Source organism: Cydia amplana, chromosome 17 (assembly GCF_948474715.1).
Source record: "Cydia amplana chromosome 17, ilCydAmpl1.1, whole genome shotgun sequence".
NCBI classification, from domain to species: Eukaryota; Metazoa; Arthropoda; class Insecta; order Lepidoptera; family Tortricidae; genus Cydia; species Cydia amplana.
Genome location: NC_086085.1, coordinates 12,504,516 through 12,526,994, shown reverse-complemented (window position 1 = coordinate 12,526,994; position 22,479 = coordinate 12,504,516). Strand labels below are relative to the sequence as shown.

Sequence of the window (22,479 nt, the reverse complement as noted above, 5' to 3'; positions counted from 1 at the left end):
AGATTGAATGCGGGTAGTTCGCAAAACCAGCGCAGCTAGATGTTGATACAATACAATTCCTCACCAGTCTGCCTGTGACTACGAACGTAACGTTCGAAAAGTTAGGCCAAAAAATAAATTTAAGTGCATGCGATTATAAGTCACGTTACAGTTTTGAAATTATGACTTAAGTCATGTGATTCAAAAGGGCTAATATGGCCGGCTCATTTGGCTTTATCATTTGTCACCATGCCTGTCACGTTCTAACAAGTATGTAAGTGCGAAAGTGATGCATGACATGACAGGTGATAAAAACGCAACCATGATAGCGATACAGGTCGAATGTGTCGTTTTTAGGGTTCCGTACCCAAAGGGTAAAAACAGGACCCTAATACTAAGACTCCGCTGTCCGTCCGTCCGTCCGTCTGTCACCAGGCTGTATCTCACGAACCGTGATAGCTAGACAGTTGAAATTTTCACAGATGATGTATTTCTGTTGCCGCTATAACAACAAATACTAAAAACAGAATAAAATAAAGATTTAAGTGGGGCTCCCATACAACAAACGTGATTTTTAACCGAAGTTAAGCAACGTCGGGCAGGGTCAGTATTTGGATGGGTGACCGTTTTTTTGCTTGTTTTTTTGCTTGGTTTGCGGAACCCTTCGTGCGCAAGTCCGACTCGCACTTGGCCGGTTTTTATTTTTTAACAGCTCTACTTGCAAGTTGCAACATACATACTTCAGAAACACCAAGGTGGTCCTTCCCAAAATTAGAAATTCAGTCTCAATTGTCGCTCAACATCATGTGGTCCTAGTCTAAGGTGAATGATTTTTCTTACTTACTTCGGATATTCCAAGCTGATGGAATGCATCTTCATAATGCTCAAGCACAGAGTAACATTCGGGGTAAACTCGAATCCGAATTCCGCTCTAACGGCCTCGTTTCTCCCAGAATTGTTGGACAGACACCAGTCCATACAAGTGATGCCGCTGCCCGCAGAATCAGAGTTACTGCTTAGCATCATGTTGTCTTGGTCTGAGGAGTGTTTCTTGTTGGTGGTTTGAGTATAGCAGTCGTTGCATACGCGGAATTTTACGCTGCTTGGGTATGTTGGCACCTTGAATGAAAACGAAATATTATGTTACGGCAGGCGTGGCTCACTCCGCGATTTCGTCGCTTTGCTACAGGTAGCTAAAAGTACATCCGTTCGGCCCCAATTTTGGGGGAAGCCATAAGCCGCGCGTGGCTGATCGTAACAGACGCGTTTTGTTAGAGAGTGAGTCTTCTGTACCTAGTACTATTATTTATTCTGTGGTTACGGTTGAATAATAATTGGGTAGAGTCGTCGTCCTTATAAATTTTCCTTCAGCCATGCTCTTATAAATTTGCTAAGATTGTCAGTTTGATTGGCAAACCTTGAAAGAGTATGATGGAAATTCAGTAAATAGTTCTGTTATGTTACTCCTAAAAAGCGAATAACCAATATATCGACAATACCCTTCGTTTTTAAAATGGTTTAAAACGTTTCAGCGAAATTTGGAGAGATGTTTCGAAATAAAAATGCAAGTTATCAAACAAAACGAATGTAGAAAAGTATAAGTTGTAAGGCAACTAACCTGCATTCTATTCCTCGAGCAAACATGGCACACGAGCCTGCCGCACCGTCTACAATGATGCCTCCGAATGATCATAGAGAATATAGACGTCTGGCACACCATACACCGATCCGTCGAATAGTCCTCGGCCCATTGCTCTTTCGAGGGCACCTGTTCCGGCATCATGAAAGGCCGCGACGCCGCTTCAATGTTGATAGAATCTATAGACTGCATAAGGGAATCCTCCGAAGGTTTTGGCGGAGCAACACAAGTGTTCTTAGGGTTCATATCCAAAGCCTTCTCGGCGTAGAAACGGAGCAACGCATCCACAGAGTTCCTTGAAATTACTATGCTATCTATCAACTTTATGTTATAGTACAAGTTGTCGCCGCTTGGATCTTTCTTCAAATTACTCGAGATCTTGTTAATAATTACTGAAAGCACATCCAGTTTGGCGTTCATGAGAAATTGCTCAAGCATCAGCAGAGGTTTCTCGATCAACTCCCAGAAAATTTGACGTAAATTCACATCTATTTCTAGCATGATCTGCAAGCCGATCTTGATGTTTTCAAATGACTTCCAATCAGAAGAGTTTTCTGAGACGAAGTCTACACAAACTTGGAGTATTTCGACGTTTCTGACTTTGGACATTTCCTCTTGGATGAGATCCATCGCCTGACTAGTTGGCAAGCTTGACAAAAGTTCACCAACTAGAGAAGTAGTGGCTTGGTTCGTGTATTCAAACAGCTGTCGTAAGAGATTCATGGTGATCAAGTGTTTCATGTGCTCCGAGACCTCGTGGGCCTCGGCCCAGTCCAGGCACAGTTGGAATTGCTGACTGTCCATTAGGACTTCTATTACATTCTCGGGGTTGTTCATAGAATGCTCGTAAACGTTGTACCAATGGCTGGAACCCATTATTGATGCGATCTGAAACCAAAAACCTTTCAAAGTTCGCATTCAAAGTTATATCATATGCAAAAAGAATGCCTACTAAATAACTATGGATTTAAAATTCATTATCAATTAAGGGGTTTTATACCCTTAAGCTGTATGTATTCATATAAATAAAAGCCGAATAAATTCGAGATAATGTTTACCTGATTATATAGTGGTATTTTAACCATCCAATTGGAGCATTTCTCATGTAAATCTTCGTCTAATACTTCCCGATCCAGTAGGAACCTCAAATAATCCAGCACCTCCATAGCACCTTCAGCGGGCCAACTGTTCAGATTGTTCAGAATGAGATTCACCTTCAGCTCCGAACACTTCAGGTACTGACAGTATTTCCAGTTGTTCTCTATCTTCGGGTGAATCGCCAGTTTGAACAGTATTAAGTCCCTCAGGTTCATCAAATTAGCACTGCACAGTACTTGTCTTTCAGAGAGAGCGTCAATTATATTCAGGCATTTGAGTAACTTCCCAGCTTCGATCAGCTGAGGCAAGAACAGGAACAACTTGTCGAGATCAATTGTGGTGTGGAGAGACGCTAAATACTTGTTACCTCCGAAGAGAACCTTGGTGAAGTTAAATCTTTCCAAGTCCATATAGTTATTCAGATATCTCGTTCTCGCGTCCATGCTCTGCTGAAAGCTGTTGTCGTTCGGCGATGTGTGGATCTTTTTGATCAAATGTGCTAACACCCAATTGTGTAAGACGATGTAAGTCAGACATTGAGGCGTAGGCGCGCGCGGAAGAGGCGCCATATTTGTGTCTGGTTCCAAAAACAAATTTTCCTCCGTATTTTTAAACTCATATACAGCTTGAAGCAAATTGTTAAAGTTCATCTCGCTAGCTTCCATGTGGGGTGTCAGTATAATCGACGGGCAGAAATTCAGTATCAATTTTGGTATTAAATTCACGTTCAGCTTCTTGCAAATTGGCTCCAAGTACGTCACTGGAATTTCTTTGGTGTTGATCATGCTGCCGAATATGTCGTGGAGTTGTTTATCTAATACTGTGAAGTAGGAGGTATCTGTTGCGGTTGTTGCGTTCTCTTCTACTTCCAGCTGAGATACTGTTTTGCAATACATGTAGCACATCCTTAGGTAGTGCGTCCTCGTCTTCTTATTTCCGTGTCGAGATACCTCTCCAATGTTACACAAGTCTTTGTCAGAGGCGGCTACGATGTTCATGTAAATCTGGTGGTATTTCTGTAACAGATTCGCATCGATATTGGTCTTGTTGGGGTTGACGATGTCTGCTAAATCCTCGCAGCATTGACGCAGTTCTTTGGACAGCTGGTTCATTTTGCAGAACTCTTTATGTTTGATCGGTATTCGGCAGTCGGAGATCAGGCCGCACACGTTGTCGATGAAATCGAAGGACTTTTCCGTATTGCCAAAGATCTCGAAGGTAACGCTGGCTATATCTTCGATGAATCTGATGTAGTTGATTTTTTTAACGGCAGCCACGTCCGTGGACGAGCGTACTTCGGCCAGTTTTCGTTCGACAACATTGATTAATCCATAGGTTATTTCTCTGTTAAGACCGCTGCTTAAAAGAATGTCTACAGCGTTGATGAAAGAGGCGTTTTGATGGCTATACAGCTGTAGGTGAGGATGGCAAGCGGCTAATTGAATCACGTCAAACGAAAAGTTAGGAGGCCTATTTGAAGCTAGAAACCCTTCAACCAAGCCCATAACTTCTGTGGATACGACAGAAAGGGCGGACAGTTCTTTGGTAGCGTAGGGAGTGTCGCCTTTGTAGTAAATAATGTTTTTGATCTTAGCCACCAGGTGGCGCAGTTGCTCGGTGAACGAGACCTCTGTTGCTATCTCGGCGTCGGCTAGATCGAACATCTGAAAATAAAAATTAAGTTTTTAATAAGCTTGTTTTCTTAGATGCGGGGATCAGGGAATGCTACATTTTTCATTGAATTGTTAAAACAAAGTCCAAAGAGAAATGACATTATTTCATATAGGAAAGTCTTGGAGGATACAACTAAACGGAGTAGCCATTGACAGGCTTTCCCCTCTGTCGAAAATAGGCGGCCAACGGTCATTCACAATGTATGGACTGACGTTTATCTGACATGGCTATTTTTACGTTACGCATACATTTGACGTTCCCCTCCCCCGCAAAAATCGGCAGACTGTTTTGTACAGAAAATTACAGACATGGCGTCTCCGTTTGATTATATCCTCCAAGAGGAAAGTGGACCATTATATTATATATATATCTGTCGGGGACGGATGGTCCCGATGGCGGTGGGCGCGTGGGGGTAGTACCTAGATGTATTACTTCACAGCCAAAATAGTAGGTATGCTACAAACGCATGAAATAAACATTCGGACTCATTAACCATACTAGTGCCTACTATATTTCAGTACTAAATGATGAAAAGAACTAATTGCTATTAGAATGTTGACTGGTTAAATTCAAAATAAAAAGATCACATGAAATCGTTCAAATCTTTATTTCAGTCAAACTAAACCGGTTCCAACCCTACACCTCTGACCCGAGAAGATTTAACCCGGCAACAAACTCGGCGGGACACATCTTTTCAAAACAACACATAGTTTCTTTATTTTACAAAAGTAAGCTTCTAATGGCACATAAGAAATCAAAATAACACTTGGAATAAAACACTTAGATAAACGGTTAAAGAACGTGAGAATCTATAAACTTTCAGAATAATCCTTCAGGTATAAGCCTTCAGGAACGTAGCGAATTAGGCACGAGCTTGGCTAACGTCCGATCTCTAGCGCGGTCCGATCAAGAAGAACGAAGCCAGTTCCAGCGGCGGAGCCAACCGCTCCCGCCTCCAATTCAAGTTGGTAAACCTGCCTGACCAGTCTACCCACATAACGACAAAAATGCCTGCTCGTGCCTACGTTCACTCAAGATACCCCTCTTGACGTTCCAAAGCCTTCTACCTGTCATCTTAGTTCATCAATACGCCAATAGATGGTGGCGTTACTCTCTACGCAACTTTATGATTCCGTTACAAGCAAATAATATGTAGCCAAACATTGCTAATCGACTTTTACAGGCGTCTAACTATGAACTGTAATGCTGCAATACGTCTTTCTGGTGTCTCGCTCCGACACGGCCGTCCTGCGCTACACACGTCCTCGTGTGTGGGTGTACGCATTTGATACTGAAACAAAACATACAGCACAGTATCTCATCGCTCGGTCATTCCTGACCAACAATTCGGGTCTCACTCAAATTACTATTAAAATCAAGCTTTGTTATCAATCAAATCAGAAAAAATAATTGTTCAAAATTACTTTAACAATCCTCAATTCTCTAGTCAAAAATAGTCCATCGAGCAACGACTAAATAAAAATACTCGTCAGTAATCATCGCTGCTATCTAACGGATACACTCCAATAATCATCGCCTCCATCTGGCGGGTACTCTCAAATTTATGTAAAAACAGAACAATCCCAAACATCAAAAACAAATCACAACAGCTCTAATTCATTGCTCGACAGTATCACTACTATTGTCGTCAATACCAATTTACGAGGAAATTAATCTGGCATAAAAAAAAAATTGGTCATATGTGATCTAAATTTTTGTAAGACATCTTAAAATAAATAACATTCTGAATTGATAGTTCCAATTTTACTCATATGAACACAGTACATAAACGGGAATTCATTTTTAACAAAACAACACCAGTCCTTCGGTACATTGCCAGTCCTTCGGCAGATACCAGACCCTCGTCAGAAGTAACCATCTCAGCTGCGTAAGTGCTACTCCTCGCAAAGAGCATTCTGCACATAAAAAGCAGACCACGTGCACCTCTTACATGCTCCGGCACTTCTGATGCGGTCACTAAACAATACCCAGTCCATCGGGCATACTTTCAGTCCATCGAAAGCAAAACAGTATTGCCCAGTCCATCGGGCGTGCCTTCAGTCCATCGAAAGCAAAACAGTAGTGCCCAGTCCATCGGGCGTAATTTCAGTCCTACGAAAGTACAAGCTTTCAGTCCGTCGAAAGCAAAACAATGTTAACAGTGAATTCCAAAAAAAAGAAAATAAAAACAGGTCTTTAAATCATGTTACTCAGAACCATTGGTACTATCAGCGTCAACTAATCAACTGAAACTGAACATTACTGATCAGAATCACTAAAGATAGCTTTCTTCTTTAGCTTTAACAACAGAAACTCGCTCAAGACTTCTATGCAGAAGTAAAACATCTCATAATAATCCCAACGAAATGGGAACTGCTCACCAGCTTAATAAAGTATGATGCACGCGACCAAGTCAAAGGTGGTGGTGGTGAGGTCCAACCCAAGCACGGAGGCTGATTCTTTCCGCTTGCCGTTGCCGTTGCTGCGGCAGATTGCGAGAGACACGATGTGGTTCAACATAGCTGGCTGTTACTGAAATCATCATTTGCACGGTATCAGGTTTATCATGTATGCAGGCTAAACTAAAAAGGTTTATGAAATGCAAGGTAGCAGACACAAAAAAACATGTTTCCAATGTATACGGGACTTCAAAAATCTCAGAATAAAATTTAAACTTCAATGAGTGTGTTTTATTTAATTCCATGAACAAACAAACACGTGTTCCAAAAATAAGTAACACGGTAAATGGGCCAATACGAAAAGTGACAGCTTATTAGTTACGTTCGACTGTTATGCTTCGCCATTACACTCAAAATAAAATTCACTAATAAACAATTAGAACGAAACCTGTCCTTTTATTTCCAAATCTCCAGCACAGAAGATACTGCACAGCCGCCTCTGTATCACGGGCGCAATGGCGTCCGCAAGCTCGCTCGGCTCCGGCTGCAGGACACTGTAACATTAATTTTCATATGCGTAGCTCATGTTTCCATAGTATACACGATTTGTGATCTATCACGGCATTACGAGCAATAATTTGTCGCAATTTTATTAATTACTAAACATTACAGGGTAAAGATTACATAATGCTTGCATTGGCAAATCAGCAGGATGAATTTCTAACGGTGCATTGTATTTTTATGAAAAAAAAATATTTTTTGAGGATAGATGCACAAGTGAGCGATGAAATAATATCACGTCGCGACAGCCAATATTTGATTTTAATTAACAATATGGATTTCACATCAAAATAACTTAAGATCACTTAGATTTCAACGGATTTTAAAAATTAATTGTATTTTCAAATCAATTATTGAGGGGAGATTCACAAGTGAGCGATGAAATAATATCACGTCGTGATAGCTAATACTTGGTTTTAATAAACAGTATGGATTTCAAATCAAAATAACTCGAGATCGCCTCGATCTAAATGGATTACAAAAATTAATTGTAAAGAAACGCGGCGATACCAGAGATGACGTCACGTAACGACCGCCCGCTATGCTCGACTGCCTCAATCATAATTCACAATTTCACAATAATTCTCACCAAATAACAATGAATTACACTCACCATTCAATCAAGGTTAGACACGTGAGCTTACCATTACAAAGTGTCCAGATTATGGAATGTAGGTCACCAGAAATACACCACGCTCCCAGGTGGCTGTGTAAGCAATACATGAAACTCCGCATCTATCCCACTTGCTGATGTCGGGGACGGATGGTCCCGATGGCGGTGGGCGCGTGGGGGTAGTACCTAGATGTATTACTTCACAGCCAAAATAGTAGGTATGCTACAAACGCATGAAATAAACATTCGGACTCATTAACCATACTAGTGCCTACTATATTTCAGTACTAAATGATGAAAAGAACTAATTGCTATTAGAATGTTGACTGGTTAAATTCAAAATAAAAAGATCACATGAAATCGTTCAAATCTTTATTTCAGTCAAACTAAACCGGTTCCAACCCTACACCTCTGACCCGAGAAGATTTAACCCGGCAACAAACTCGGCGGGACACATCTTTTCAAAACAACACATAGTTTCTTTATTTTACAAAAGTAAGCTTCTAATGGCACATAAGAAATCAAAATAACACTTGGAATAAAACACTTAGATAAACGGTTAAAGAACGTGAGAATCTATAAACTTTCAGAATAATCCTTCAGGTATAAGCCTTCAGGAACGTAGCGAATTAGGCACGAGCTTGGCTAACGTCCGATCTCTAGCGCGGTCCGATCAAGAAGAACGAAGCCAGTTCCAGCGGCGGAGCCAACCGCTCCCGCCTCCAATTCAAGTTGGTAAACCTGCCTGACCAGTCTACCCACATAACGACAAAAATGCCTGCTCGTGCCTACGTTCACTCAAGATACCCCTCTTGACGTTCCAAAGCCTTCTACCTGTCATCTTAGTTCATCAATACGCCAATAGATGGTGGCGTTACTCTCTACGCAACTTTATGATTCCGTTACAAGCAAATAATATGTAGCCAAACATTGCTAATCGACTTTTACAGGCGTCTAACTATGAACTGTAATGCTGCAATACGTCTTTCTGGTGTCTCGCTCCGACATATCTATTATCTAAAGATAATTAAGTTTTAAGGGGCTCATATTTTTTTATAAATAAATAAATATTATAAGACATTCTTACACAGATTGACTAAGTCCCACAGTAAGCTCAAGAAGGCTTTTATTTCCCTTGAGATCGAATTTCTCATTAAAAAAACGCGAACGAATAAACGTGATCAGAAATCTTTTGCAAATAATTCAAAAAGTTTCAACAACAATTAAAAAATCATTTGACTTTATTGACATATTTGTCATGTTCCTGTTATTGATATGATAGCAAAAATGACCAAAATAAACATTGGAATCTTGTTACTAAATGCTCATTTACATACTAATCATTATAGTGATAACGCAAACATACAGCTTGAATACAGACCACAGTCATAATAAGAACGTTAGGCGGAAGACGGACTATAAAGTAAATATTTCGATGGTAGACGATGACATCGAAATGGACAGAGAATTCATTCATTTAAGCAATAGATCCAGCAAATTAAGCAAGTAGGTAAATGTGATTAGAATAGTTTATATTATTTAGTTTTAGTAGGTCACTTTGGGGTCAGTAAACTATTGGCCAAGATGGGACTAAGGTTGTAGGATAACCCAAGTTGTAGGATTTATGGAGAAGGGGAGGAATGATGACGATGGAGTACAATACAATTAGTGTCAATTTCACGCCCTCATGAATTACTTAGGTCTCGGATTTTTAACCCGAAAAAAAAGTTACGTAATCACTGAATGTGCATCGCTCCCAAGACACAAAATATAATTTAGGGCAATAGTTTCAATCGTAGCCTGCTGAGGCCACAGTAGATTTTAAATGGTATCTTAAATTTATTTTTCATTATTTGCAGATATTACAAGAAAAATTCTCATAAAACACTTCGGAACACACGCCGCGATGGCAAATATAATACAGTATCGAATCCTAAGGTAAGAAATACTGTTTCTATTTAAATAGTTTTGTATCTTTGTATCAAATCATACGGCTGTTCTATAACATAAACATGATTTATGAATGACCAAAATACCTCTATTTTCAGCTAAGTTACACACAAGACCATAATCATGATATTGTAAGCACGAAAATGTATCAAAATAATTCTCCGATAAGCAGCAACCATAGCTATACAAATAGTGAAGAGAAATCGAAAACACACCACATCGTTGAAATAGGTGAATTGTACTTAAAATTATAATCTTTAACAGTCGATTATTATTAAAGTAAGGGGTAAGGCAGCTGTTCCACCGCTGACGGTGAGCTAAAAGCGTTTTTCTCTGCATGCAACTGTTACATCTACAAGTAAACCGGTCGCTTTTTCGCTACCGGCCAGACAGTTGCATAAATTGCTGAGTTATAATATACTTGACCCAGACTTGACCTATACTATGTTATAGATGCCAACAAAACAGAATCAGAAGATCGAACATATCTAACTCGGATAGCGCGTGACATTTCGGCCTACCGGGTGTGGAGTATAGTGCAAATATGGCTGATAATTTACATTGTTCTAGCTATTCCACTATGGTGTACTATAGGTAAGAGAATTCATTATTTTTATGCAGGCTCTCAATGTTAAGAACATTGCTTGTTCAAAATTTTGTGGTAGTAAAACCTACCGTCACACATTTGCGCCGAACATGACTGGCAAATTAGTAGCTACCTATAAATCTCGTGTTATTTTTATTGGGCTGTAAATCTAGTAGTGTAAAATGTTTTGGTTAATTCGACTTCAAAACCTATTCATTCCTTTTTTGTTGAGCCCCTTATTACTCTAGACTCTCGTGAAAACCTCGGCACGGAGATGGCATTCTCTAGCCAGAGTGTTCGTAGACTTCGTCATATTTTGAAACATTTTGGTTCCAGAGTGTTAGGATGGACCCCCTGCCGAACTTGACAAAATAATAGTGTACTGTCTAATTCAGGTCGGTGTTGTTGCTGTCTCGTGTGCAAGCGCTTCAAGGCGCAAGAAACAATAAGGGAAGCTAAACTATACGCCATGTGGAACCCCCCCGGAGTCCTCAGGAAAAGTACCGGTGACGTCATATACACTCCCTCGGAGAGGGAGAAGGAGGCTTATGAGGAGCTCGAGCATTTAATAAGGACTTTATGAGAGAAGGGAATTCCTATTAATTGAAATGAAAGTGCTGTTACTGAGTTACTAACGCCTTGGTAAACATCTTTTTTTAAAAGACGGAAACCTACAAAGGAAAAGAGACGCGGAAATAAGTTTAAAACGTTGAGGATGCAAATAAGATATCGTAACATGTACAGGGTCGTACAGTGCCATCTATTCAGGGAGCAAATTGGCGTTTTTTACAATATATTGGACTACTTTGCGCGTCTTAGTATTTTCGTTTGTCTATGGTAGTATAGGTGATGGTATAATGTTGAAGTTTACATCGAAGTTTGTTTGTATTGACTCTCCTGAGTTATGAATTTCTGAGTAAGGAAGGACCTATTCATTTTGATAGTATTGTTTGATGTAAAAGTTCATAACACAATAATGATCATAGTATTTTATTACGCTTTATCAATAATAAGGAGATTTTTACTCAATAAAATGTTTGACTTACCTCTATAATTTGATTGGCTTTAGAGAAATCGTTGTGGTAGAGTGCCAATGCCACCAAGCTGTTCGGTTTCGCCAACATTACTGAGATGAAATCAATGTTTCCTTTTGTGGAACTGGTCACTGTAATATGTAATTTTATTATTACATCACATATACATAATTTAGACAGACAAGTAAGCAGGTAACCATGAAGCCATGCACTAATTTTGGGGCCGTCCAGAAATCATGTGATCGTTTAAGGGGGGGTAAGAAAAAGATCACGATGGGGAAGGGGAGGTCAGAGAAGATATCACGTGTAATTTTTTTTCAAAGCGGGAAAGCCAAAAACATATGAAAGTATGCATGCAAGCAGATTTTTACGATGCCTGTTTTGAGAGATAGCATCTTGAACATATAATAAATAGGCCAAATATGATCACGTGATTTCTGGACGACCCCTTTGATAGTCCGCCTACAGCGATTACGCTCTGCATGTCAAGTTTAGCGCTACGACTATACAATAACGAATTCCAGAATATCTTACCATCATCAGTAGCCGAGATAGTAGATGCTAACATCACCTGATCAACATCAGGCTTAGGGTTCGTGTGTCGTCTCCGCACCCGCAGCTTTCTCCTAGAACTCCTCACGTCAAGCTCACGATCTTCCTCCTCGCTGCTCTCGTCAACTTCCACATAATCCAGGCACAATTTCAGTTGTAAGGGACCCGTGTCGGGCGGGAGAGTGGACACTAACTGCAGCTTCCAAAGAGAGTGGTTTACAACCTTCACTAGGCGTTTCAACCTCGACATAACCACGCCGTCTGTGGTTTCTGCGTTCACATTGTCTTCCAACGACTCTAAGCATAGTTTCAATGTATTCAAAACAATCTGCATCGTCATGGAGTTACACATGAAGCCAGCGCTGGCGGTTTTATTCCCTTTCGGATTTTTCACTTGTTTTTTTGAATAGAAGTATGAACAGTCTGAATGGGTGCCGCAGGGGAACTCTTGGTAATGTTCGTGGCAAGAAAAGAACTCGTATCTTAGGAAGAGGCATGCGAAAATGTTCTCGATAACTTCGATGCATGCTTGCATGGGCTGTATGGATAAGACCACGCGTTTTACTTCGTCTAGGGAAGAGGTGATTTCTACAGCATCCTCAGAACCTTCGGCTGCGTTCAGTATTGTGTCTATAATTTTAGCGATAGCGCAATAGCTGTTGTAAGTCACTATGTCCCAGTTTAGATTCTGATCACCTTTTGGTCTCCTGGTACTCCCTTGTAGTGTCATTAATTCCGTTATAATATCATTGTTTGTATTCAAAAGTCTTGATACTTTATATCTGTCTACTTTTGGTAGCCTGCACACTTGGGAAATTAATGCTAGAGCACTTTGCGTCAAAGCCTGGCTAAATATTGACGTGGTCATGATTTTGCAATTGTTTTCTAAACAAAACTTAATTATGGTTAACTCTCTCTTCACTTCTGTTATATAGAACTGTAGCTGTTCATCAGGAGTGGAATATGTGTCCAAAATTGAAAAGATATTAGTTAATTGGTGAACTAGAGATGGTAAATCATATGTTTCTGGGCTGTTAGTCAGATCTATGAGAACCATTATGAGTATTTGCTTAGTGAAGTTGTTGATTTTGAATGTGACATTCTTCATATCATGTAGCTGGTGCTTGTACACCTGAGCTGCCTTTAAGAGCCAGTGTGTCTTGTCTTGGTAACAGAGTTCTAGCATGTACTCTGGAGTCAATTTGAATTCTTTCTGCGGCTCATTCTGCTGTATAAACTCAGAAGTGACCATTAACAGTTCTGGTCTTTCTTGGGGTACTAAACCAATTAGAATCTGTTTTTTATACTGTCTGTATGTGTCATCGGAGACCAGTTTGAGGACTTGTTGAGTAAATTGGGGGATAAATTGATCTTCCCATTTGACTAAAGACATAAGTGTGATTGTTTTGTCAATGCTATCTGTTGTTGACAGATCATTTACTAGCACTTCCAGATACAGTGTCTGAATTTTGTTAGTGTTCAAGTTATTTTGCGTGAGGTGGAACTGCAGGTACCTCAGGATGATGGAGGTGGTGACTGGGTTGCTGATGAGGTTTTGCTTCAAAAATGCTAGGGTTTCATTTGATATATCTCTACATGGTTTGGATTCCTCTATGTCATAGAAGAACTGTAGTATTTCCTGAGGAACACAATAGATTACTTGTGATTATAATTTATAATAATGGTTATAAGTCAAATCTCTTGCTAATCCAGTATTTAATAAAATTCAATAATATACTATTGTTTATTCTGCAAGTAGGGCTCATGGGCTCTCTCACAAGTCAATACAATATTTGAAGGGTACACGGAAAGAACATGTCTAGTCACTCTGACAACATTTTGAGTTATCGCGGTTTGAAAGGAACGATGTATTTAATTAACCATACTATTTTCGTGTACAGGTGTTTTTAAAGTGAGAAAAAATAGCTGCTTTGATAGTGCACGACACGTTGCACTTTGTGACTATGCGCTGAAACTTGGCACTGTTGATTCTTAGCTGGTCTTGAGTTGATAGAGACCGGGAGCCGGGAGGGGGAAGGGATCTACTTCACGGACGATCATGCATTGAGATCACCCTGACCCATGCTGAATATTATTTTTTATCTCCCATGTTTCAACAGATTTATATAATAAACTATATATTTTTATAAACTAGATAAGTGTAGCTTTACGACTATATTTTTTGTTTTGTGATTCCAGTTATACTTTAAAAAAAAATTGGTAATTATAAAAAAAACAAAAATACTTTTTTAGTCTTTTCTACTTTATTCATTATTTTTGTCAGAAAGTGCATTGTTTTTGTTCTAAAAATAAATTCCTCTTCCTTAATTTATCTGAAAAGGATATATCACATGCCCTAGTACCTATAGCTTTAGAGAAATGTGGCTTTAATTGAAGCGCGGCAGCGTCGAACTTCCCCCCCTCCCCCCCACTAAATGCGCGGGGCTCTCGATGTCTCCCGATCTTTATCAACTCAGGACCAGCTAAGAATTAATTGTGCCAAGTTTCAGCGCATAGTCTCAAAGTGCAAGGTTCCCATACAACAGCGTGCAGTATCAAAGCAGCTAAAAGTAGTTCTATTTATAATTACAGAGGTAACAGAAGCTGTAACTAATAGTTCATTGACAGCTCTACAGTTTGAGATTAAATCTCATTTGCCAAAAAAAGTGACTAGACATGTTTTTTCCATGTACCCTTCATTTACAGTGACATCATATAGCAACATTTATGAATCCAACAGCCAATACCTGGGTAAACATACCATTATAATAATCTTAACGTAACTAACTACCTACTACAATAAAACAGATAACAGAGCTGTATATTCTATTGTTAACAAATTGGATCCAATAACCAAAGAAAGGATCCATGAGGGGATAATTATTAGCAGTAATGTAGTAAACCAAGTCAGTCAGTGAGTCAATAGAAAATCAGGCAATGCAAGTACCATACTATTAAATTACTGTAGCACAATAGATTAAATATAATATCCACCATATTTTTATACAAGTATGAAACATACTAAGAATTGTGTTCCACTTTCACTGCTTTTAATTTGTATAAGAATTGGAGAATTATTATTTAACGTTTTAAATCAAAAATTTGCACAGTATATGTTTCCACATCACTCACCATCATCTTCCTCGCGTTCTCCCGGCATTTTGCCACGGCTCATGGGAGCCTGGGGTCCGCTTGGCAACTAATCCCAGTAATTGGCGTGGGCACTAGTTTTTACGAAAGCGACTGCCATCTGACCTTCCAACCCAGAGGGTAAACTAGGCCCATATTGGGATTAGTCCGGTTTCCTCATGATGTTTTCCTTCACCGAAAAGCGACTGGTAAATATCAAATGATATTTCGTACATGAGTTCCGAAAAACTCATTGGTACGAGCCGGGGTTCGAACCCGCGACCTCCGGATTGCAAGTTGCACGCTCTTACCGCTAGGCCACCAGCGCTTACCAATATTCCACATCACTCACCAATATTATAATTGTAAAACACATATAATAGTTTGTAACCATTTGACTCACCTCAAAGATCTTGGGCGTAAGCTCGTCGAGAAGGCGTAACAGATATTTCAGTTCCCCCTCCTTCATTTTTTCAGGTCCCTCCATTTTACCAATGCATTTAAAACTGTTCCTAACAGTATAAAATGCAACTCCTACTCCCCACTGGAACTTTCCTTCATACTGATACTGCAAATAACATTGTAAATGTATCGCCTTACAGTAAACAGATAAATGAATTATGTCATTAGTTGTTTATCGTTTCACCCTCCTACAGGTCAAAAGTAATTCATTCACTGGCGGAATCGTCTGTTCCTATGTAGATAGAAATGGTCGACGAGCCTACTACTATCTACTAAGAAAAAAAATATTAAAATCGAACGAATCTACGTGAACCTCAAAACAATGTAACATACGAACCAAAACAATGCTGTTAGTGGACGAGAAGCATACTTGGGCTACGAAGGGAGATTTGTCAGAAACCAGAAAATTGTGATTACTACTGATTATGAATCGGCACTTGTACAAATATAACAAATTTACTGTTTATTTATTAATGAATTGGCTATTCAGCAAAACTCAATCTCAAACCTAAACCTTCTGTCACTGTCACTTCACACACAAAGGTGATGTTTTAGACATGGTTTTATCTGCTCTTTCCTGATTTTTTTTGTTATAACAAATTAGTAAGTAAAAAATAACTGGAAACTACCGGGTTAATTATACTAAAAATTTACATCATTGATAAATTTAGTAAATATTAAAAGCTTTTGACCGGATCATCGGGGAATCAAATGGAAATATTGGAAATCAACGTTTATAGTAATATCTGAAACTACCCGTGACATGACAACTGTCAATGTAATGTCAAATGTTAATGCATGCCTGCCTTTTTGGCGAAATCTGAAAATCTCGGAAAATTTAAATTTACAATGTGATGAATTGAAAACATTCATCTTTAGCTAATTATCTTTTCTAACACTATTTGAAACCAAAGCTGGCGTATACTTTGTTACGTTTTTATTTTAGTTTTTGTTTCGTTACCTTATAATGCGGTTAATAGCGCGATCTACTTTTTTGAGACAAATATCAACTCTATACTGCAAAACAAGTAGCAATAGAAGGCGAGAATGCGATGTATTTGTAAGAGAGCAGAGGCCTATCCTGACGAGAAGCTCCTTAAAGCTTCTGCCGCTGGGTTGTGCATATTACTCGGATGAAAAGAAGAACTTGCTTCAGTTGGAAAAGAAAGCTGAGGCACTGAAGGATGTATTTGAAAAGAAGAAAGAACAGTTGAAGGACACAGAGCACAGGATAAGACAGCGGGGGGAAGAGCTGGTGCGTGATATCAGACATCAGAAGGAGCTAACTGGGCAGAAGCTGCGGGAGAAGAGGGAGCATTTAGTGAAGGATATTCTTGAAACAAAAGCCAAAGTCAGGGAAAGGTTTGAGGAAGCTGTTGAGGTGAAATCTTAGTTTACCGCCTTCACCTTACCGTAAATCTTATTTTACGAACTAAAGATCTGTAATGTTATTGTCTGTTGTTACAGAAGGATAGAATGTTCACTATACCCAATTTCCTGTGTGTGACCAGGATGGGAATTTCCCCATATTTGGGGTATGTTATTTTACAAGATGATTATCACTTGGCTCTTGGTTTATTGACCTTTGCTGGAGTTACAGACCTGGTAAGGATAAAGATAACATTCTCAAGATTTTATTTCTGTTCTATGAATTGTTAATACATTTAGAGCTAAAATCATCTAAATCTTGTTTCAAATTAAGACTGGCCCTATCCTAAAAACATCTATTTTGTCACAAATCTATAAATTTAGTAAGTACTTTCAGCCTCAACATTTGCCTGTTTTGAAATGCTTTGCTATGTATCTATATATCTATGTTTTAAATATTCGTATTCTAGAAAAAACTCAATTCTATTTATTTTTAATACCAATTTCAGATGGACGGTTGGATCGCAAGGACATGGGAGAGCCAGTCCTCCCGCATGGGCTCCTTCCTCGACCCACTAGCAGATAAGATTCTTGTTGCAACACTGTTTGTCACGCTCACCTGGCAGAACCTCATCCCGCTGTCTCTGACGGTGCTGATTGTAGCAAGAGATGTGGCCTTGGTTGTAGCCGCTTTTGTTATCAGATATGTCAGCTTGCCACCTCCAGTAAGTTTATTTCTTTTTAGGTATTATTATGTTGTGGGGCTAAAATGGAAACTATTGTTCAGACCCGCAGCAGTTCAGCAGTGCCATTTATCTATTAGAATGTTAATGACAATGATTAATTAATATTTTCTACTATAGGTACAATTAAAATGTAGTCTTGTCAGAAAAAAACACAAGTTTAATTAATTCATAATATTTTAATAGCATTTAATATGTCCAAGCCCTCTCGCGTATGAGAGGAGGCCTGTGCCCAGCAGTGGGACGTATATAGGCTCAAATTATTATTATTATATTAATATGTATGGTTGTCTGGAAGAGATCGCTCTTTAGCGATAAGGCCGCTTGTTGTTTACCTCTGTCTTCATGTATTATTTGTGTTTCCATGTACATTTATTCTGAGGTTGTGCAATAAAGAGGATTTGTATTGTATTGTATTGTATACAATGTCAAACATATTTTTTGATTAACAAAATATCCTCAAACTAGACCGTTTTTACAGAGAACACTAAGTAGATATTTCGACGTGACACATCCCACTGCTCAGCTCGCTCCCACATTCATCAGCAAAGTCAACACTGCCATTCAATTACTTTTGGTACGTACTTCTAATTTAAATTAGCGCTTATCAAATTTTTGCACATAACTTCCAAGGATACGTAGGGAAGGAGCTCTACTTGTGAAAATGCCCCAAAAAATTATGTCACAGCAATTTTGTACCTACATAACCATGCGATTGAATGCGTCAAGTCAATTGACTAATACTGGTTAATGTCTATCTATTCTACTCCCCAAAGTCTATGAGTTTCTTTGTGGCAGTCACCAGAAGTACCTTACTTCATAGAGTTCATAGCAACCAGTTTGCAATTAACTCGAATTATACAGAACAATTTTTTTTCATGACTCATGTACCATCACGCTCCGCGATTGTACGCCTTTAGGGGTCTAGCTAAATTGGACATTTATAGCGTAAGTATTGAACAACCAATTTAGCTAGGACCCTAAATGGCGTAACAATCCCGTGTGGTGACTGTACATATGTACACATACATAATATAAAAATAAGGGCAAAGGGACATGATAACTATGTTTTAAAATTCGTGTATGCCATAATTTTATTATTCTAAAGTACTTTAAAAATCAATTTTTGGCAAAAATTTCATTTTTGGTACAAGCTTTTATCGCTGAATGTACTTTTCTTACGACAGACAACTAATACTCATCGAGACAATTCTAAAAACCCCTAACACAATTAGGTTGCGTTGTTTCATCACGTCCTATGGTCACCTCCTGTCTCCATCATCAGATCAGCTCTATGTTATAATAATATTGCATTGTCATCTGATTTATACATGCATGCAAAATTTCAGCTCAATCGGAAACCGGGCAGTGGATGAAATTTAACTTGCAAGATTTGATTACAGACCGACAGACAGACAACGGGACAGGTGAAACTAAATAAAAGCTTTAAGCTAGTTTTTAATTTCTTTTAGTAATACACTGTATATATCTTGTTTGTAAATAAATGTTTATAAATAAAGTAATGAAAAAAAAATAAAAGCTTGTAAAAATTATGAATCAAATCTTTATTCCAGGTGGGCACAACCCTAGCGTCCCCCGTGTTCGGGTACGTGGACCACCCGGCGCTGCACGCGCTGTGCGGCGTCACGGCCGCCTCCACCGTGGTCTCGGCCGCCAGTTATCTAGTCAGTAAGGACACATACAAAATATTGAAGAAAAACAAGTGAATGTTGATCGGTAGTCTTCCACGATGTTTGAAACGGGAAAGTGTAATAAAATGTATATATTATTTTTGTATCTTTATTTCAATGCCAAGTAATCAGATTTGTATCATATCATGGACAAATGAACATGCACTAGCAATATTGTAGCGGCAAACTAGGCAGTTACTGTACAGTAGATGGCGCTGAACGGTGATATACGTTTTTTCGTAACTGACAAACGACAGCCATTGAATACCTGCGTACCGCGCCATCTAATTCAGCAGCCACGTCGTTGCTACAATATAACACGTACGTGTTCCTTTGTCTATGATGTTGATTTCAATCAACGTGATGGTACAATTACTGCAATTCAGTTGCTTTATTAATTAGTTACAGGTTTGGTAAACGCGATCTTAGTTAACTACACTAGTATTGCGAATTGTTCACTCATATCGTACCAGGCAGGTGTTTTTGAGAAATATCTCTACGTGTTCACCTTGTCTTTATCGAATGTCCAATTTCGCTCTCGTGCAACGAATAGTATGGCGCATGGCACATGCATCTAATTCGCACGTCGCTCCGATGTTTGAGCGAGACAACGCTATGCACGTAGGTATTATAGCGACATCCGTTCGGATCGGATGCAGTGTGCCATGCCGCGCCATGCGTCTACTATGAGTGACCAGCCACCGTATTTATTATTAGGTACTAAAGTATATGAAATAATACAAGGATTACAAATATGGAATTGATTTATTTCGTTCTATTCATATGAATAAATTGCAAGTAAACTATCATGATAAATTACGCATAGGTATTATAAAAATATATAATGATTACAAAATTATACTTAACTAGGCAAAATGACGTTATCCACAAGTCGCCGTTTTGGAAAAATGGCTGAAGCAGGAAAAGGGGTTACAATTTATAAGTAGGTAGGTATAGGTATCATATAACACTGTGGGGTACAGCAGACCAGATCGATTCCTTATGAAGTTATGACCCTATTCAAGGAAATGTTCTCTACCTTCACCCAACTACGGAAATAGTTTAGCGTCGGCGGCGTGAGCCGATTTCGGTGGATGGAGTCAATCCATTCGGATTTATGACGCTGACGTCAGTGGGGAGATACTCCCGACTTCGGGCAAACTCGGCTCCGTTCGGCTCAGCATTGCTCCGAGCAATTAAATTTATTAGGGTTGATAACTTGACACAAACAACTTGACGTCCCTTTGCGTGCACGACCACGGATAAGATAATCTTAATGACTTGAATTTTGACAACCCTAAATAGCCGAAAGGGATAGCGCCATAAGTTAGAAAAGGATATCATGATTCGACCCTGAATCGCTGTCAAACTTCGGTTTTATAGGAAGTGTCCTGTCTAGTGTCTGCACGGTAGTAGGTACTATTACTTATTCTGTGGCGTCGGCGGCGTGAGCCGATTTCCGTGAATAAGGACGAGAGGGCCTACCGCGAACCACGTTCGACGTGTTGCCTTCCTGTCACACTTACGTGCGAATTTACAAGAGCGACAGAGAGGCAATACGTCGAACGTGGTTCGAGGTAGGCCCTCAGGAGTCAATCCATTCGGATTTATGACGCTGACATGGCTATACGTTTTTAACCGACATTAAAAGAGATAAACCGTAGTTGGGTAAGTAATTAATAGTTTTTCAAATGTTTACTTCTATTATTTGAAGTTTGCGTGAGAGAATTTATTTAACACCATTCATGTTTTACATATTTTATGTGCAGTAAATGAATACTAAAGAGTATTATAATCTTATTGCACGAGTTGCATAAGAACTATAGTTAAAAAAATCATAATGTCGTTATGCACATAGGGTTGTCAGATCGAAAGGCGCTATTATCGGAAAAAAAAAATCGGGATTTGGAGACTTAAGTCGGGAAAATAAAAAAAACATTCAAATGAAAGTAATTGCATTAAAAACAACGATATTTTACATTATTGGCACTACGTCAGCTGCTCTTGCTCTGCCCATCAGACGTTTTTATAACGCTGACGCGCTCGACACGGGTCGCTCGCTCGCTCGACGACAGTTCGGAACTTGAAATTATTGTTTTATAACGTGCAGCTGTTTTTCGGGGCAATTTCCACTTTGTCGGGAATTGGGAACACATGCTAAAAATCGGGAGAATCCCGCCGAATCCCGACCATCTGGCAACCCTATATGCACAACGAAAACAAACTGAATCTCCTGTAAAGGAATTAGGTACGTCGGGACCTATAGGCATTAAACCCTTAGATCGCCAAAGACGTCATCACACGCGCGCGGCTACAGGCCAATATCAACCTTCGTGCATTCCGATAAGGTTCACGATGACGCGCCGCGCACGATAGGCGTGGCGTTCAAAGGATTAAAGCAGGGATCACCAAATGGAGGACTGCGGTCCGCATCCGGACCGCCGACTTATATAATTTTTTTGATTATTTATTAACTCAAGGAGTAACGGACCGCGATGGTCGGGACCCCCGAAGAAACTAATAGGTGACCCCTATTAAATTAAAGATTAAAGGATGTGTTTATCCCTCTTCACGAATGATTAGTCCACGATTCGTAATACAAAATGGAAAATTTGAGGATGAATATGAGTATGACTAATGAGTTTTATTAGTTATAAGTAGTTATCCCAATCTTAAAACACTGTGGAATGTCGAACATGTTTTAAGTTAGTAATGGGTTAAATTTTAATACTATCACATCTGTTGTTGAAAACAGCATTCGATTTTTTTTTTTGAGTTTTGTATGTAATTCACATTACATATGTGATGTGTGATACAGTGTTCTTGGCTTACATACAAACAAAACTTTAAATACTTGATACAAATAGGTTTCAAAAACCCTTAACTATCGTTACAAATTTTGTTGACTGTTGTTCTTGAGAAAAGGGACAGTTGCCATAAAAAAAAATATGCATACCTAATACAGAATGTTCCAAAATATCTGAACTTGAAGTGTAAAACC

General features: G+C 39.2%; 3 protein-coding genes across 3 annotated transcripts in view; 2 read left to right on the top strand and 1 right to left on the bottom strand.

The window, feature by feature from the left end:
* LOC134655976 (zinc finger FYVE domain-containing protein 26 homolog) overlaps nt 1-15,969 on the bottom strand; it is a 29,114-nt gene extending 13,145 nt beyond the window's left edge. Inside the window, exons 1-6 of the mRNA XM_063511491.1 lie at nt 15,618-15,969; nt 12,068-13,724; nt 11,546-11,664; nt 2,677-4,380; nt 1,598-2,506; nt 824-1,098 (exon numbers count right to left, since the gene is read on the bottom strand). Coding sequence (XP_063367561.1) covers nt 824-1,098; nt 1,598-2,506; nt 2,677-4,380; nt 11,546-11,664; nt 12,068-13,724; nt 15,618-15,701 — 4,748 coding nt within the window. The 5' untranslated portion in view covers nt 15,702-15,969. The remainder of the gene's footprint in view (nt 1-823; nt 1,099-1,597; nt 2,507-2,676; nt 4,381-11,545; nt 11,665-12,067; nt 13,725-15,617) is intronic.
* On the top strand, nt 10,027-11,082 carry LOC134655942 (uncharacterized). Its single transcript, XM_063511455.1, has 3 exons — nt 10,027-10,144; nt 10,367-10,507; nt 10,895-11,082. Exons 1-3 carry the CDS (start codon nt 10,057-10,059, stop codon nt 11,080-11,082), a joined length of 417 nt encoding a protein of 138 aa, XP_063367525.1. The 5' UTR covers nt 10,027-10,056.
* A 518-nt stretch (nt 15,970-16,487) lies between the features above and the next one.
* Nucleotides 16,488-19,576, top strand: LOC134655609 (probable cardiolipin synthase (CMP-forming)). Its single transcript, XM_063511043.1, has 5 exons — nt 16,488-17,057; nt 17,144-17,281; nt 17,554-17,769; nt 18,269-18,364; nt 19,362-19,576. The coding sequence occupies exons 1-5, from the start codon at nt 16,644-16,646 to the stop codon at nt 19,512-19,514; spliced, it is 1,017 nt and encodes a 338-aa protein (XP_063367113.1). The 5' UTR covers nt 16,488-16,643; the 3' UTR covers nt 19,515-19,576.
* Nucleotides 19,577-22,479: the final 2,903 nt, after the last annotated feature.